Source organism: Misgurnus anguillicaudatus, chromosome 9 (genome assembly GCF_027580225.2).
Source record: "Misgurnus anguillicaudatus chromosome 9, ASM2758022v2, whole genome shotgun sequence".
Classification (NCBI taxonomy): Eukaryota; Metazoa; Chordata; class Actinopteri; order Cypriniformes; family Cobitidae; genus Misgurnus; species Misgurnus anguillicaudatus.
Window position 1 is genome coordinate 26968330 of NC_073345.2, and position 16671 is coordinate 26985000.

At 39.1% G+C, this 16671-nt stretch overlaps 1 protein-coding gene across 9 annotated transcripts in view; it reads left to right on the top strand.

Annotated features, from left to right (window-relative positions):
* Positions 1 to 16671, top strand: part of nsmfa (NMDA receptor synaptonuclear signaling and neuronal migration factor a) — a 72671-nt gene that overhangs the window by 33940 nt on the left and 22060 nt on the right. For 4 of the 9 annotated variants that reach the window (XM_073871390.1, XM_073871385.1, XM_073871384.1 and 1 more), the window contains 3 exons: positions 13239 to 13297; positions 13503 to 14321; positions 14844 to 14913. In XM_073871390.1, the coding sequence (XP_073727491.1) occupies positions 13239 to 13297; positions 13503 to 14321; positions 14844 to 14913 (948 nt within the window). The remainder of the gene's footprint in view (positions 1 to 13238; positions 13298 to 13502; positions 14322 to 14843; positions 14914 to 16671) is intronic. The other 5 variants (XM_073871391.1, XM_073871386.1, XM_055180504.2 and 2 more) reach the window with 3 other exon arrangements.

The following is a 16671-nucleotide window of genomic DNA, read 5'->3' on the forward strand; positions in this document are numbered from 1 at the left end:
AAATGGCCCTGTCCCAAATGGCACACTTTATGTGGACTTTCGGTCTCGTGGCCTTAAATTGCACGTGCTTGCTTAGTTTACGAATCCGTAGGGTGTGCCATCTGTCATTTTTAAGCTCCAAAGTGTGCTCATCAGCACCCCCTTTGCACCCTTGATAGGGTCTTCTGCAAAGTGGCCACTGTAGCAGGATTCACGCACTTGACCAACCCAGAAGTCCTTGCGAAAGAGCAATCAGACCAATCAGACGGTGGAAGGGATGAGTTCACACTGATGGGCAACTTCTCTTCCTATTTCTCGAATCTGTTTCGGAAGTAGCGATTGTCATATTTTTCCTATCATGATGTATAACCGAGTGAAACGGCTTCGGAAATGAGAATAAAGGTAGTGCTGGAATTCATCCATTGAGATCTCATTGGAACGTTAGAAGTTGGGTCATGTTGCAAATTGCTAATCTCTGCGATCTTTTCCTGGGCCACGCTCTCGGGTCATTCCTCATGACTGGAAGTAAAGAGAGCTTGTTTTGAGGAGGGGAGGAGATTAGCGGTTTTTAATTTAAAGATTACCAGGCCACATTATGAAGCTTACAAATAAGTCATTTGTAAAAAAATTCAAAAAAAAATAAGTGCAGTGCTTTTCACAATGCTTTTCCACTGAGCTACAGGATTTTTAATTTCTTTAATTATTTTTTTATTTCATGATGACTTTCCAGCTCCCCTAGAGTTAAACATTTGATTTTTACCATTTTTGGAATCCATTTAGCCGATCTCCGGGTCTGGCGGTACCACTTTTAGCATAGCTTAGCATAATCCATTGAATCTGATTAGATCAAGAAATTTGAGCCATACCATGGCTGCTGCAGGCGCAATAATATTACGCAGTGCCCCAAAAATAGTCCCCTGCTATTGAAAGTTACCAAGGGGACTTATTTCGGGTGCTGCATAATAACATTGCGCCTGTAGCAACCATGGTATGGCAACAAATTGATTATTACGCCATAATGAGAGTATAGTTCCTAGCCATATCGGCCTAGAAAATCGCAACTTTTAATTTTACGTTGGTCTTAGTACACAATGTAGCTACAAAAGAATCAAACTTTAAATAGGAAAAATATAAAAACTCTTTGGTCATTATTGAGCGCGATGCTAATGCTAAGCTTTGCTTAAAGTGGAACCGTCAGAAGAAAGTGTCCCTTCCCTACTGAAAAATCCAGCTAAGACCAGCATAAGCTGGTTTTAGGTGGCACTAGTTGGTTTACGCTGGTCCTCCCAGCATGACAAAGCTGGTCATGCTGGTGGGCCAGCTGGTCTTCCAGCTAGACCAGCTTAAAAAGTGACCAAAACACAGCTAGACCAGCTTGCTACACCAGCAAAACCAGCTAAGACCAAGGTTGGAGACCAGCAAAAAACCAGCTCACCAGCTCATGCTGGTCTTAGCTGGATTTTTTTAGTAGGGTTTAAAGCCCAACGTTTAAATAGTACTGAAAGTCATTAAAATAAATTTGACTTCAGTCGTGTGCTGATAGATAAAGACAAGTTTCTCCTTGGGGCTTTATGTCATTTCTTTTCCGCTTCAGTCATGTTTTGAATGGTAACTGTCAGGGCCTGCGGGTCAGCATGGATAGTTTAGTATGCACAGGAGAGTTTGTATGTTAATAATTTTGAGTGATCTAAAGAGATGCTTATCAGTGTTTCCCACAGGATTTTGAGGAGACTGTGGTGGTGATGACGTCACCCGCTAATTAGCATATATGTGACGTCATCATGTCGTGTTTGCATTTGATCTAGTGTTTGCACCTGAAATATGTTTCACTTCTACTCTTTGATCTGTATCTGTATTTGATCTGTATTATATATCAAATTATATTTTAAGCCGAATTAAGCTGTTTTAAATAGTGAAATAAAAATGTAAATGGGAATCATGAAAATTCTATTTGTGGGGGCCAGTGTTGATTCTGTGGTGGGCCACCACAAATAAATCAATGTACGGGAAACACTGCTTATACAATCTCACTTGTGAGCTGAGATGTTGAGTCATCAGCAGTGTTATAATGCCCTCCAATCAGAGTCGACAAATGCATGCACATTTTTATTGGGTGATTCTTTAGTATTTTGGTTAGGCTTTGACTTTGATTTAGCTACAGTAATATAATCATGCTTTCACTGTTGCATTTGTTATTACTTTCGTAGTTCGGACCGCCTGCAGCCTCTTATATCACGATGAAAAATAGGGATGGCAGAATTAGAGGAAGATGCTATTTAGGGAAAAGCAGTCAGAGCATCTTAAAATCACTGCCAGCGTGAATGCTCGCTACTGGCTGAGCCATTATTGAGACGTCTTTACTATGAGGTTGAGCTGTTTTTCCTTTCTGATAGGATGGGTGACCTGCATCAGTGTGATATGATTACATCAGCAGTCTTGGGAAAATGTTCAAGAAATGTTCAACACAAAATAAAATGTTTGGTTAACTTAGTCCAACAAAAGTCAATCACTAGGATTTTTTCCATATATTTGCATTATATGAAAGACATTCAAAACTTGATACAGTATATTATGTACTTTACAATTAAAATATTTTTGGGTGTACTGCCCCTTTAAGAGAGTTCACTTTTGCTGACTGAAGTAAAGCATGAGGAGTTCTTCATTTTCTAAAGAACCCTAAGCTTATTTCACACCCTTGATACGGCTGCTGTCAGTTTTAGCTTTGTACTGTAAGACCGGTGCAGCGTAATCGCTAACTGTGGGACTTAAAACAGACACAGAAACGTATTGACTTGTGAGACCTTTTTAAGGAACCATCACAGATATTCTCTCATGCCTGCAATTCCTGAAGAGACCGCCTTTATTGATGCCATGTCTGCGATATCGAGTTGGAGAGGAGGCTCTTTTGAATGCGTTTTTGTTTATTAGTGTGCAGTCTGATGAGATCTGACTCATTGATCTTTGGTCCTTGAATGCTGGTATTTGAGAAGTATAGAGTTTCCTAGCGAGCATCACACTGTTATTATTACACTGCCTCCAGCATACTGCAAATAGCTCATACATTTATATTAAAATCAAAGAAGGGGACTTATGAAGAGTTTTACATATAGCTTAAGGTTTTCAGCCACAAGTTCATATTCAAGTTAAGTTAACCCTGATGAAAATCCCTACCCTAGACCAAATATGCTGAATCAGACTATTTTTAACCCTAATCCAGCTAACAGGGAACGTTCCTGTAACTTTGGCTAAAGTTCTCTAAAGGTTCTCCTAAAGTTATCCAAAATCGTTCTTGCAATAACATTTGTAGAACGTTTCCCTAATGTTATCTGCAATTAATAAACGTCCTTAAAACGTTAGCATTAGAAACGTTATTATTGTATTGTTAGCGGAACGTTCTACACAACTTAGTATTAAAATGTTACTATTGTGTATGTAATGTAACGTTCTTAAAACGGTAACATTGAAAACGTTATAATTGCATTGTTAGCAGAACTTTCTACACACCCTAGCATTCAAAACGTTACTATTGTGTATGTAATGTAACGTTTCTAAAACGGTAGCATTGAAAACTTTATAATTGCATTGTTAGCAAACCGTTGTACACACCCTAGCATTGAAAACGTTATAATTGTGTATGTAATGTAACATTCTTAAAATGGTTACATTGAAAATGTCATAATTGCATTGTTAGCAGAACGTTCTACACACCCTAGCATTGAAAACGTAGCTATTGTGTATGTAATGTAACGTTCTGAAAACGGTAACATTTAAAACGTTATAATTGCATTGTTAGCAGAACGTTCTACACACCCTTGCATTCAAAACGTTACTATTGTGTATGTAATGTAACGTTTCTAAAACGGTAGCATTGAAAACTTTATAATTGCATTGTTAGCAAACCGTTGTACACACCCTAGCATTGAAAACGTTATAATTGTGTATGTAATGTAACATTCTTAAAATGGTTACATTGAAAATGTCATAATTGCATTGTTAGCAGAACGTTCTACACACCCTAGCATTGAAAACATAGCTATTGTGTATGTAATGTATTGTTCTTAAAACGGTAACATTGAAAACGTTATAATTGCATTGTTAACAGAACTTTCTATACACCCTAGCATTCAAAACGTTACTATTGTGTATGTAATGTAACGTTTCTAAAACGGTAGCATTGAAAACTTTATAATTGCATTGTTACCAAACCGTTGTACACACCCTAGCATTGAAAACGTTATAATTGTGTATGTAATGTAACATTCTTAAAATGGTTACATTGAAAATGTCATAATTGCATTGTTAGCAGAACGTTCTACACACCCTAGCATTGAAAACGTAGCTATTGTGTATGTAATGTATTGTTCTTAAAACGGGAACATTGAAAACGTTATAATTGCATTGTTAGCAGAACTTTCTACACACCTTAGCATTGAAAACGTAACCATTGTGTATGTTATGTAACATTCTTAAAACGGTAACATTGAAAACGTTATGATTGCATTGTTAACAGAACTTTCTATACACCCTAGCATTGAAAACGTTACTATTGCCTATGTAATGTAACGTTTCTAAAACGGTAGCATTGAAAACTTTATAATTGCATTGTTAGCAAACCGTTGTACACACCCTAGCATTGAAAACGTTATAATTGTGTATGTAATGTAACATTCCTAAAATGGTTACATTGAAAATGTTATAATTGCATTGTTAGCAGAACGTTCTACACACCCTAGCATTGAAAACGTAGCTATTGTGTATGTAATGTATTGTTCTTAAAACGGGAACATTGAAAACGTTATAATTACATTGTTAGCAGAACGTACTACACACCCTAGCTTTGAAAATGTTACCATTGTGTATGCAATGTAACATTCTTTAAACGGTAACATTGAAAACGTTATAATTGCATTGTTAGCAGAACGTTCTACAAACCCTAGCTTTGAAAACGTTACCCTTGTGTATGTAACGTAACTTTCTTAAAACTTTCTAATGACGTTATCATAACCAAACAATATGTCAAAATTTTTAGTTTTTAACGTTCTAAGAACATTTAAAACATAATGTTTTAATAACCTATTATAAATGTTAGGAAAACGTTCTTAGGACATTAATAATTGCAAATGGAATGTTTTAATAACATTTTTAAAAACTTTATTAGAACATTAATATAACAACAGACTGAACATTTATAAAACGTTTTGAATAACGTTCGTATAACCAAATATTAACGTTTATACCACGTCTAAAAAACTGGACGCTTTTAAGGTTCTAAGAACGTTAAAAAAATTAACGTTTTCCAAACTTTCGTAAGACGTTACGGGAACGTTTTTATAATGTAAAATTTTAAGCTGGGAACACATGCACTCAAAAATATGCTGGGTTATTTTCAACTCAGTGTTGGGTCAAATGCTGGTGCTGGGATGTTTTAACCCAACGTGCTGGGTTGTTTTTAAACCATTATTGGGTCAAATATAAACAATTTTAATTTAACCCAATATCTGAATTCGTCTCTTTTTAACCCAACACTCGGTTGAAAATAACCCAGCATTTCGTAGAGCGTGCCTAATCCCTCCTCACTGGATAATCTGTATAATCTTTAGAGTTATAATTACAGGCCTATTTGAGGAGACCCCACTTCCTTTACACAAATACATTAGAGAAACACGCTACACAACGCACACGTACTTCCTGCTTGTTTTATTATCTAGTCGCAGTGATGCGACTGTGTTGTGTAATTAGTCAGACTGCGTGAGATAACGCAGATCTCAGGACAGCTCTGACACTCTGCGATTACGCCTTTGACTTTGTTGTCCTTGCTGTAATGCAGGAGAGATAGAGAGAAGCAAGAGTTAAAACAAGGGTACGCTGTAAGGAAGGAGGGTTCCAGGCGTCATCTGAAGATGCAGAAAAGAAGGAGGGTGACATTTTAATCTGTGGTCTTTGCTAAAGCGCCTGTCCCATATGCCGTGAAAACATGCCCTATAAAACCTGCCATTAAACCGCCTCTGCTGTTATTCGTTATGTTGCTGTTCTGGAAAAGCTCCGAATTAATCTGAGAGGAAAAATGTGTCAAAAACGAGTGACTTCTGTGAGCCAGGGTTAGGAAATGCATAATCGTTTGGTCCTCCCTTGGCTCATCTTGAATGCATGTTGTCCACTCACCTCATTATTGTTCTCAAGGACCTATTCACTTGAATAAATACATTAGGACCCCTTGGAAACGTGCCCGTGAAGTGTCTACCTTTAAGAAGTTTTTCTTTGCCAGCTTCTAATAAAGACGCTGCCGTTTAGACAGGCAGTTTAATTGAATCGCTTCATTTTTCACCTAATGGATCACTAATGGAGTAATAGCTTTTTTGGTTATTGCTCAGTGTTAGATATTTTGCTTCTTATTTGCATTTCTTGTTTTTCTTTTTTAGAAACTGCCTTTGTGATGTGGTTTGCAAAGCAAACAAAACAAATCACATTTTGTGCATAAACGCATCAGCAATGTATTGCGTTATTATGGGGCCGTGTTTGAGAGTGCCTTCTTCAACTATGAATTTTCTAGTGTGTGTTTTATTCATGAATGCCTGCTGTGTGTGTGTGTGTGTGTGTGTGTGTGTGTGTGTGTGTGTGTGTGTGTGTGAGAGAGAGAGAGAGAGAGAGAGAGAGAGAGTACAGTGTCATGCATATTGAACCTTCCCATTGTGTCTATGCTTTTATCAGCTGCCTCTGTTTAGTACTGCAGACAGCAAAGAGAGAAAAAGAGATTTAAAGCTCCTGCAGAAACTGAAACAAGGGTGTAAATATTCTAATGAGAATTAAATGAACAGAGAAAGGTACAAATGCTCTCACAGGGATGGCACATTTTAACAACCTAATGTATCAATTACTGTAGGTACTAACCTTTTGGGTACTAATATGCACTCTAGTATGTGTATTTTTAAAAGAGTCCCGCCCCAGTGACAGCTTTTGTACCTTATTTTAATAGTGTAGATAAAATAAATACACGTTAGAATACAATTTCTGTCTATATACTAAAGGTGGATACTGTTTATTTATCTACCTATAATAGATAGATATCCACACATTCTTCCATCCATGATCCTTCATCTAACCATCCTTGTATTATGCATCATTGAAAGGGCTGCAAAATTAAAGAGCACCTATTGTCCGATTCACGTTTTTACATTTCCTTTGGTGTGTAAGTATGTGTTAGTACATCTTAAAAAGATATGCCAAAGTAAACAATGACGCAAGTTATCGTCTCCAACGTAAATCTATTTTCATGGACTACAACAAACACACAGATTGTAGGCAATTCTTCGCGCTTCGGACTCACAGCCTGTAAGTTAAATCCTGTTAGCATTGGATTGTGAGCTAATTTTTCAAACATGGTAAGGAGCGTCACATTTCCGGCTGACGCCAGAGGTATTCAGGCTAATCACAACGTACAGATTAGCTGACCAATCAGGGACACAGAGCTTTTCAAATCCATGCGTTTCAGGAAGAGAGTAAAATCTGTATGGTATGTGGAAAATAATGTGTTTTTTGAACCATAAACCACTCAAACACATTGTATTATACCAAATACACAAAATAACGTTGTTTTTTAGCAATGAAATAGGTGCACTTTAAGACAAAAAAATCAACATATGTATAATGTTATGGTAAAATGTTTTGATAATGTTCAATGATATAAAAATAAAATAAATTGTATAATGTAATATAAATAGGTTAACACCCATTTTCTTCTCTGACCATGTTTCACCAGCTTTCATTGTTAATCTTCACACTTTCACACCTAATTTTCACCCATTTCTCTCTGAACCCTTTACAGTTACAGACCCTCAGAAACGCACACATACTTTAAACAGTTTTCCTCTTCGTGCTTGACCTCGTTTTTCTCAGTCACATGTCATGGAGCATGCCGACTTTCTTTTGTTATTTTATCTTTACCTTGTGGCTCATTTATTTCTCTCCCTGGCTTTCACTCCCTCCTTGTCCTTTTCTCCCTACCGCTAGAGATAGATAGAGTATGGTATATATGGTGTACTGTGTATACATTTTATGTGTGTTATATTCTATAAATGAATAAAAAAGATTCAGGAGCTCAAAAGCCAGTAAACGCCACCTTTGTCAGAAATGAAAACGATATTAACCGAATACTCTCGGCACGTTCATCAAATAATACTTTCACTTCAAATCTGCTTAATCCCAGGCCATTCAGAAATACCCATTTGTTGGTAAAAAGAGTTGCTAATTTACAAGAAAATAGGTCAGACACACTAAGCGGGTTTTGCATTTGAGGTCTTCATATGTATAATTCTCTCTGTCTTTCACTAATTTTTCTCATCTTTTTCTCCCTTTTCTCTTTTTCTTACTTTCATTCTGTCTCATCTTCGTGTACTTCGTCTGATATTTTATTAATACGATAATTCCCAGCTTGAGACCTCTAGCTGATGGTATCCAAATATCAGTAGAACTAGCAGAAGGAACTGTTAAATGTAAGTGTGTCTGAGAGGATGGATAACCACCTTTTACTTTCACTCCCACCAGCCATATCAAGAGAGATTTATTATCTCTTCAAAAATCTAGTGAGCAGGCATGAAAACAGTATTTTAAGACATCACTGGTGTATTTCAAACACCAAAGCTGTTTCATAAGGTAAAAAAGTGTGCCACTATCGGAACAGAATGACATTAAATGAATTACATCTCTGCTAGAAACAACAATACAATCTCTAATGGTTTCAATTACAAATACTAAAATGAACCATTGGCTGTTTACTATAAAAACCATTACAAAATAATGGTTATGCAGGGTGTTTTAAGTCATTTTCCAATATGATTTAATAGTGTTTTATTGGTTCTGTTTGTGTAGAACCCAACGCATAACCAGTCCCCCAGAGATCATTATAGTTATAAACCAATGCAACTCTTTCAATATTCAACAGAGATACTTAATCTTAAACATACTGTCAGTACAGGAGATACAAAAGGTGCATATTGGTACCTCAAAGGTTCACATTGGTCGGTACTTCAAAGGTACGCACCAAAATGGTACATACACATCAAATAAGTATTTGACACATCAGCATTTTTATCAGTAAGAGGATTGCTAAGTGGGCTATTGACACAAAGTTTCCACCACATGTGTCCATCATGCCAAATATTGAATTCATACAAAGAAATCAGAACATTTAAGTATACAAGTTGAGTCATAATAAATAAAGTGAAATGACACAGGGAAGAAGTACTGAACACACCTTATGTAGAAAAGCCTTTGTTGTGATTATAGCTTCTAGACGCCTCGTCGTCGTCTGCCCATTCTTTCACACAAATGGTATTTAAATATTGATGGTTCCTTGGGCCTCTTTTATGAACTTTGATCTTTAGTTCTCTCCATAGATTTTCTATGGGATTTAGGTCAGGTGTTTGACTGACCACTTCATTATTTCCTTGGCCTTGTGTTTTTGATCATTGTCTTGCTGAATTGTCCACCCTCTTTTCATTTTTAGCTTTTTGGTAGATGGCAGCAGATTTTTATCCAGAATGTCCCGGTACATTTCTCCATTCATCCTGCCTTTAATAATATAAAGTCTGCCAGTACCCCTTGCTAAAAAGCAGCCCCAAACCATGATGCTTCCACCCCAAACTAACTGTTGTTATGGTGTTCTTGGGCAGTGTCATTTCTTTTCCAAACATGGTGTGTAGAAATGGTGTTTTATCTGACCACACTATAACCATTCCCATCAAAATGCTTTTCAACGATAGGATTACGAAGGTCTTGAGAGAGTTCTTTGCTTTTACCCATAATGAAGTCTTTCCTGTGTGCCTGGGTTATCTCCTGGCTTTCTATGCCATTTTGCACCTTGTTCTCTTCATGTGTTCAATACTTATTCCCTGTGTCATTTCACTTTATTTATTATGACTCAACTTGTATACTTAAATGTTCTGATTTCTTTGTATAAATTAAATATTTGGCTTGATGGCTACATCTGGTGGAAATTTTGTGTCAATAGCTCACTTAGAAATCCCCTTACTGATAAAAATGTTGATGTGCCAAATACTTACTTTCCCCGCTGTATTAGGACCTTTTTAAAAGATACCATCCCAGTGGCAACAGTTCTACCTTTAACTGAGAGTGCACTTAGACATATTTACCCATTAGCTTCGCAACATACTGACATACCTTTATCAAAATAAATGAAGTCTGGACTCCATTGCAGAAAACTGAATGTGTGGCCTATGTAGATCGTAACACGACGGTATCTTCTAAAGCAGCTCCCTATGTAGGCAATAGGTCATATGATGATTTTGTAACCAAGAGATTTACTGTAATGATAAGCAAAACACTACAAAAGCAAAGGTGTTCAAAACAACTGTTGTCATTAGTTATTTTTACGTCGTCAGATGAAGCATCATCTGCCTTAGTTGTTTCTGCAACCCCTTCCACTCTCCGCAAGAGCCTTGAGGTGGATTATGTGCCACTTCCAAACTGGAACCCTAATTAACCCTGTTGCAATGGATGATGTTTGTTATGAAGTGACCTGCTTGTTTGGTGAAACTGAATAATTTAAAAAGCTGTCACGAGTGTCATGTCATTGAATGTTACGTCAGGTGACTGTAAGCCACCGGGGAGTCAATCCCAGGCCGTGTGACAGCTTCTGTGGAGGAGGTTGCAATATTGAGATTGGAGTGGGTTTTCCTCGTGCATGTAGGAATGCATATGGTCATGTGTGGGCCACATATTGTGAGGAAACGGGTTCATTAGTTATAGCGAAGGTATGTGTGAACGTGTTGATGAGCTCAAATATTTGTTTGTGTGTTGCAGTTGAGCACATTAAGGAATCATCAGTCAAGATATAATCATGCTTCCAGAAATGCAGTGACTCACCCGGAGATTTACACGTTCTGTGCGCCAGAGCCACCATATGTGAAATGCGATAATCTGTTGTCCTTTCATTATCAAGTTGCCAATATGTGTATAAAATGTAAAGAGCGAAGACCCTCAGATGGTGCTTTTATTTGTGTCCTTCAATGATGCCATTGGCTACCTTCACGTCATCATTTATTTACACCCTTTTTGGTTAGGGACTCTGATTGGCTATATCTTTATTCCATGTTTTTCTGTAGTCTAATCGATTGTTACTGATGATATCCCCTCAAGCCAGGGCTAATTAATGTTTCTCTTTCTGTCTCATTGATTCCTGTTGTTTATGTTGAGCAAGTGTTGACAAAAATCTCTGGTGGGTGCTTTCATCCACACTTCTATTTTTTGACAGTCTCTTTATAGCCAGTGGTGAAATAAGTGTCATATTAGTGCTTATTCTGATGATGGGGTGAGAGGGATTTTGGGTCTCATCATCAAACTGATCATTTGCATTACTAATTTGCATTTTAGCCAATCACTGCTCTTTAAATCAACTGATGGTGATAATTTCCCTTACAGAATCTGCATTAGACTTTATTTCAATAATACACTTTAAACATCCTATTGCTACAAATATACCCAAGCTTTGTGGTCCAGGGTTACATATATCAATTTGTCTTTGTATTTATTGCTCCTCCTCACATGGTTTCCCATATTTTCTTACACCGTAAGACAAAGTCTTTACATCTGAATCTGTGGGCGCCACACAAACACGAAGAAAGCAATTACGTACAAGAAACCAATTACACTGCATGGATGCCACCGCTCCACCTCCTCTTCCCACCTTTTTGCAGCATATGTCCTCTTTATCCACAGTCGCGTGCGAATCCACATGTCTACTGAGGAGTGCAGCTCTCAAACCTCCCAATGCTGACTGCTGCTGCAGAGCATTACTCACATCCCTGTGAAATCCCTTTATACTCAAGGCTCTGGTGTCATCTTAGCGAGTGACATTAAGAGGCTAAGAGCAATGCGCACTGGGGCTGTCATTTCTAAATTGAAAAAGATGAGAGAGAAACTGACTGCCGTCTCGTAGAAGTGTTAGGAACATATCGGCCATCTTGAATCAGCTCAGTGGAAACGTTTTATCTTGCCTGTATGTGTACAAACATGCGATCTAAGAGAGTTAAATACTCTACATACAACTCTTTTGTTAGCAAAGGGCAACCTTCCGATCTCTATCGTGAAGTCAACATGGAAGTGACTTAAAGGGACACAAGCTCATTTTCTAACTGAAACATGTGATTTTTATTGTTTTGGAATCCATTCAGCCGATCTCCGGGTCTTTTAGTATCACTTTTAGCATAGCTTAGCATAATCAATTAGCATCTCACTCAAAAATGACCAAAGAGTTTTAATATTTAAAACTTGACTCTTCTGTAGTTGCATCGTCGTGTACTAAGACCGACAGAAAATTAAAAGTTGCGGTTTTCTAGGCCGATATGGCTGGAAACTATACTCTCATTCTGGCGTAATAATCAAGGACTTTGCTGCCGTAACATGGCTGCAGCAGGCGCAATGATATTACGCAGTGCCCAAAAATAGTCCCCTTGGTTACTTTCAATAGCAAGGGAATATTTTCAGCACTGCTTAATATCATTGCAGCCGCATCCTATAGACCTCCCATGTTAAAATGCCCAAGTTTACAGAAGAAATAAATATGTTTACAGGCTGGTACAAATAGTGTTTTTGGTCTATACAGCTAATTTTTCCCTTCATGACAACTGTGACAGAAGTGAATTTTTTTGTAACTCATCCGTTTCAATTATATTATACCTTCAAGCTCTGCATAATTAAGGGCGTGGTCACTTGATTGACGGGTGAACTGCCACTGCTGTCACTACAGTCAGGCAAGCGGCCATGGTTTTTGCAGCCAGCCACCTCAGCTTCACCCACGTCCAGCCTCTTTATCTATTTCCGGATTTCCACGAGTAATGCGCTGTGACGCGCTGCTAAGATGGCGACGGAAAGCTACGCCAACTATTGGCTGCAAAAAAGCCCTTCACAAACCTATGGGTGACATCTTGGACACTACGTCCATATTTCATGATTGTTGTTACGTTGTTAGAAAAAATGGGCCCTACTTGTTACTAGGCCAGAACCCTTTTAAGTTGTCCTAATGTACCATTTAGGTACAGATATGTATACATCTGGTACAAATATGTACCTTTGATGTACAAATGTGCACTTTTTGATACCAATATGTACCTCTGAGTTACTATGATAAAGTCTTAGGTACAAAGTTACTTTTTGAAAGGGACCATTTTTTAACCAGTTTCTCTGATAGTGTATGCTGTGTTGTTTTGTTCCTTGATGGTCCATTTCTGTGTGTATCTTTGCAGAGCAGCCCGTGCATTTGGAGAGTATCTTCACACCCATCCTGAGAACCGTAACGGATCAGGTCGGACATCATCACACCCCTCAATTCCCACTTTCTTACTGCTGTTATTTTCTCCTCTTCACTATTTTGTCTTTGAGCCTCTGAACAAGAAGTAAATTAAACTCCCTTTCATGTTTTATAAAGAACTGTGGTGCTTCATAATCTAGTGTTCGTCCTCATCTGCCCCTTTTCACTAATTTCTCCCTTTTTTAATGTTTGATTTAAGATCACTTACTCTCTGACACCCTTGTTGGCCACGACGCTGACTGCCCAGAAAGCCTGTGCACTCAGAACAACAACCATCATAGCTACACTTTTCAGGACTCCACTCTCTGTGCCAAACCCAATCTGATCAACCCTGCCCTGGGTCTCCTGGAACCTCCAACTCCAACAGTGACCTCCAAAAGCCGCCTGTCCCTAGAGCGGAGTTTCTCGGCAGAGGAGGACCAGCAGAAGTGCTTGGAGTGCTCACTGCAGCCTGCTCGCGTCTACACTATCACCGGAGAGAGCGGCATGCTGGGGACCAGCCGAGGGAGCAAGGAGAACCTGGAGCTTGAGGTACTGAAAGATGCGCTGGAGGCGTGTGACGTCCAAGCGCTCGCCCAATCCTCCACTTCCTCCAACTCCTCGTCTCCGACGCAGTACCACCGCCGCCATGGAGGTGGAGGTACGAGTGGCAACCAGCTCCGCGGCAACCACCACCATGGCAACCACCATTACATCAGCAGCAGCGGAGACAGAAGCGGGGCCACCAACCATAACCAGCAACTGGCAAGCTCCGCGGGAGCATCTCACCATCACCACGGAGCAACTCATCACCACCATCACCTTTCCCAACCGCTGCAGAGTTCAGTCAGCGCGCACAACATCCGCGGATGGGGGGAGGGAAAGGATTGCGGCCTGGCATGCGACGGCTGTCCCGGGACGCCGTCACGCAGTCAGGGTTCGCTGGACCTGGAGAGCAGCACCCGAGAGGCAGGCAAGCAGCGCCGGCCACCACTAGAGCGGATGTGCAGTGTGGACCGGGTGACTGGGATGGAGCGAGGTGAGAGGGGGAGAGCAGGAGGGGAGAGAGAAAGACTCTGGACATGGGGAGGGGGGTTCAGTCAAAAAGAGGGGCGTCGATGTGTTCGATGTGCCGTGGTCTGTATTGTTCCCACTCTCCTTTCTCTCTCCTCTTGCTCCTGTGTGTGAGTTTTGTGCTCTCTCCCTCTGTGGAGTGGACTTTGTGTGTGTTTTTGCTCTGTGGAGTGGATCTTGCATAAGATGGACACTAAAACCATTTGTCATTGTAGTAAAATGTGACCCTGCATGAGAAAACACAACAAGTGTTTTACTGTTTTTTACATATTATCATCTACATAATGTAAGGAACATAAAATATAACCCTCATATCATTTGACGAAGTTTTCCTTTTAAGGTTAATATTTTGTTCTAATGCAATGACATTTGGCTTACGTGTCCATGTATGTATTTATTAGGGCCTCTTTGTTATTTTTAGCTAATATATACATTCAGATGCACAGATTGCATTCATACTAATGATCAATTATGTCTTATTTCTTAGCAGATGACAACAGTTGGTTACCTAAAGAGAACATGTTCAGCTTTCAGACAGCAACTACAACCATGCAGGCGTGAGTAATCCCATAAACACACACACACACTTAAGTTTAAAGTCTATAGTGACCTCAAGTACAGATGGCCCAGCAGGTGCCTTGCCAGTAACACACTTTCATTTAGTGACATTTGCTGTCAAACTGACTCAGAGATCAGACAAGTACACAGTGGCACAGGCACTCGCACATACACACAAGCGCTTTTAGCAAGCGTGGCTGTTATCTAAGCTTACTGTCAGTCTTTCTCTCTTCTTTTTGTCTTGTTCGCCTCTCCGCCCGGCAGGATTTCGTGAGTACCCCTTTTATACACTTTAAATGTCGAGTGACAGCGTGTGATGTCAAACGCTAGCCCACCCCAATTTCCCTCCTTTCCCACTAACTGTGTGTGTGTGAAGTTACAGAGAAATCATCATTTCACCCCCCTTTTCCAGTGAATCAAGGAAACCAGCGTTTTTATTCTCATTGATATTAATGATAAATTCACCCTAAACCTGAGACAATGGTGTTTGTTTAAAAACCCTAAAATTGGTGTTGTAGAAATAGTGGACTCTGAATCAGAGGTGTACTGTAAAATGTACCCAAAAACTAGTGGCGACTAATCGTCTTTGGCAATATTTCAGATAGCAATATGCTTCTTGGCACCCGCGTCACTCTGTCTTTGTTGTTAAGCCTCACCATTGGTTGAATTTGATATACACATTCAGATGCACTTACCCTTGGAGTCATCCTTAAAGTGTCACCGCAGTGACGCAGCGCAAGTTCCCTCGAAAGGGAACTGTAACAATGTATCTTTAAAGGTAACACAATGTAACCTTGCTTTCACTGTAAATGTGTTCGGACATTTAGTCCCTGAATTTGAGGGTATTGGACCTGGAAAGTCCTTGAAAGGTCCTTGAATTTGAAGTTAACTAAAGGACAAGTTCTGTATTTTACAGTTAAAGCCCTGTTTTTAGATTGGTTATGATGAAATAGAATGGTTTTACTGAAATTTGGACATATGATGCTGGCCCGAGAATTTCGGGTGTTTGTTGTATCACCTCCCACCTCTACAATGGCTGCATAGGTGCACTGAAACAATCCTTCCTAAAATGCATTAAACTTTAGTTTACAAAGACGTGAAACTCACTGAGTGGTCAGGGGTGTTCACTGATATGCTCACACAAAAGTCGCTGCAAAAGATTCTTTCCAACAGATTTTATCATAGTTTTTTCAACTATATTGACTTGTATTACATGTGCTGTGAGGTACGGTATTACTCTGCCACCGGGTACGAAAATGGAGTTGTTTGTATTCTTGTAATTGGCAAAGGTGGATTATCACCACAAACTGGGCTGGAGTGTCTATTATTCAAACTCTCAACGGAAGAATGTACGGGTGTGAGGCGTTTGGAAAAATAGGTCCACAAGTTTACAACGAATGGTAAAACACCTGTACAGGGTTTTGTGAGTCATGTTACTCAGTGTTGTTGTATTCCAAGAGTGTGTCCGATGAGAAAAGGAGATCAATTATTATTTTTATTTATTTCGATTTAATTGAACTAGAGAAAAAATAGAAGATCTGGTTGAGAAAGAAACATGAATCCATAGATAATGATTTTGGCTATGTTGTCAGAATGGTCTCCAGTCTTGATAAAGCTGGTGGTAGTCTTTGACTCACCACACTTTTAAAAAAAGGATGCTAAAAAGTGGTTCACTGGCTTGTAATCATAGGGGAACCATTTTAGTTCTAAACCTCACATGTGTGGCACCATGTTGTGCTATGTTGAACCATAAGTGG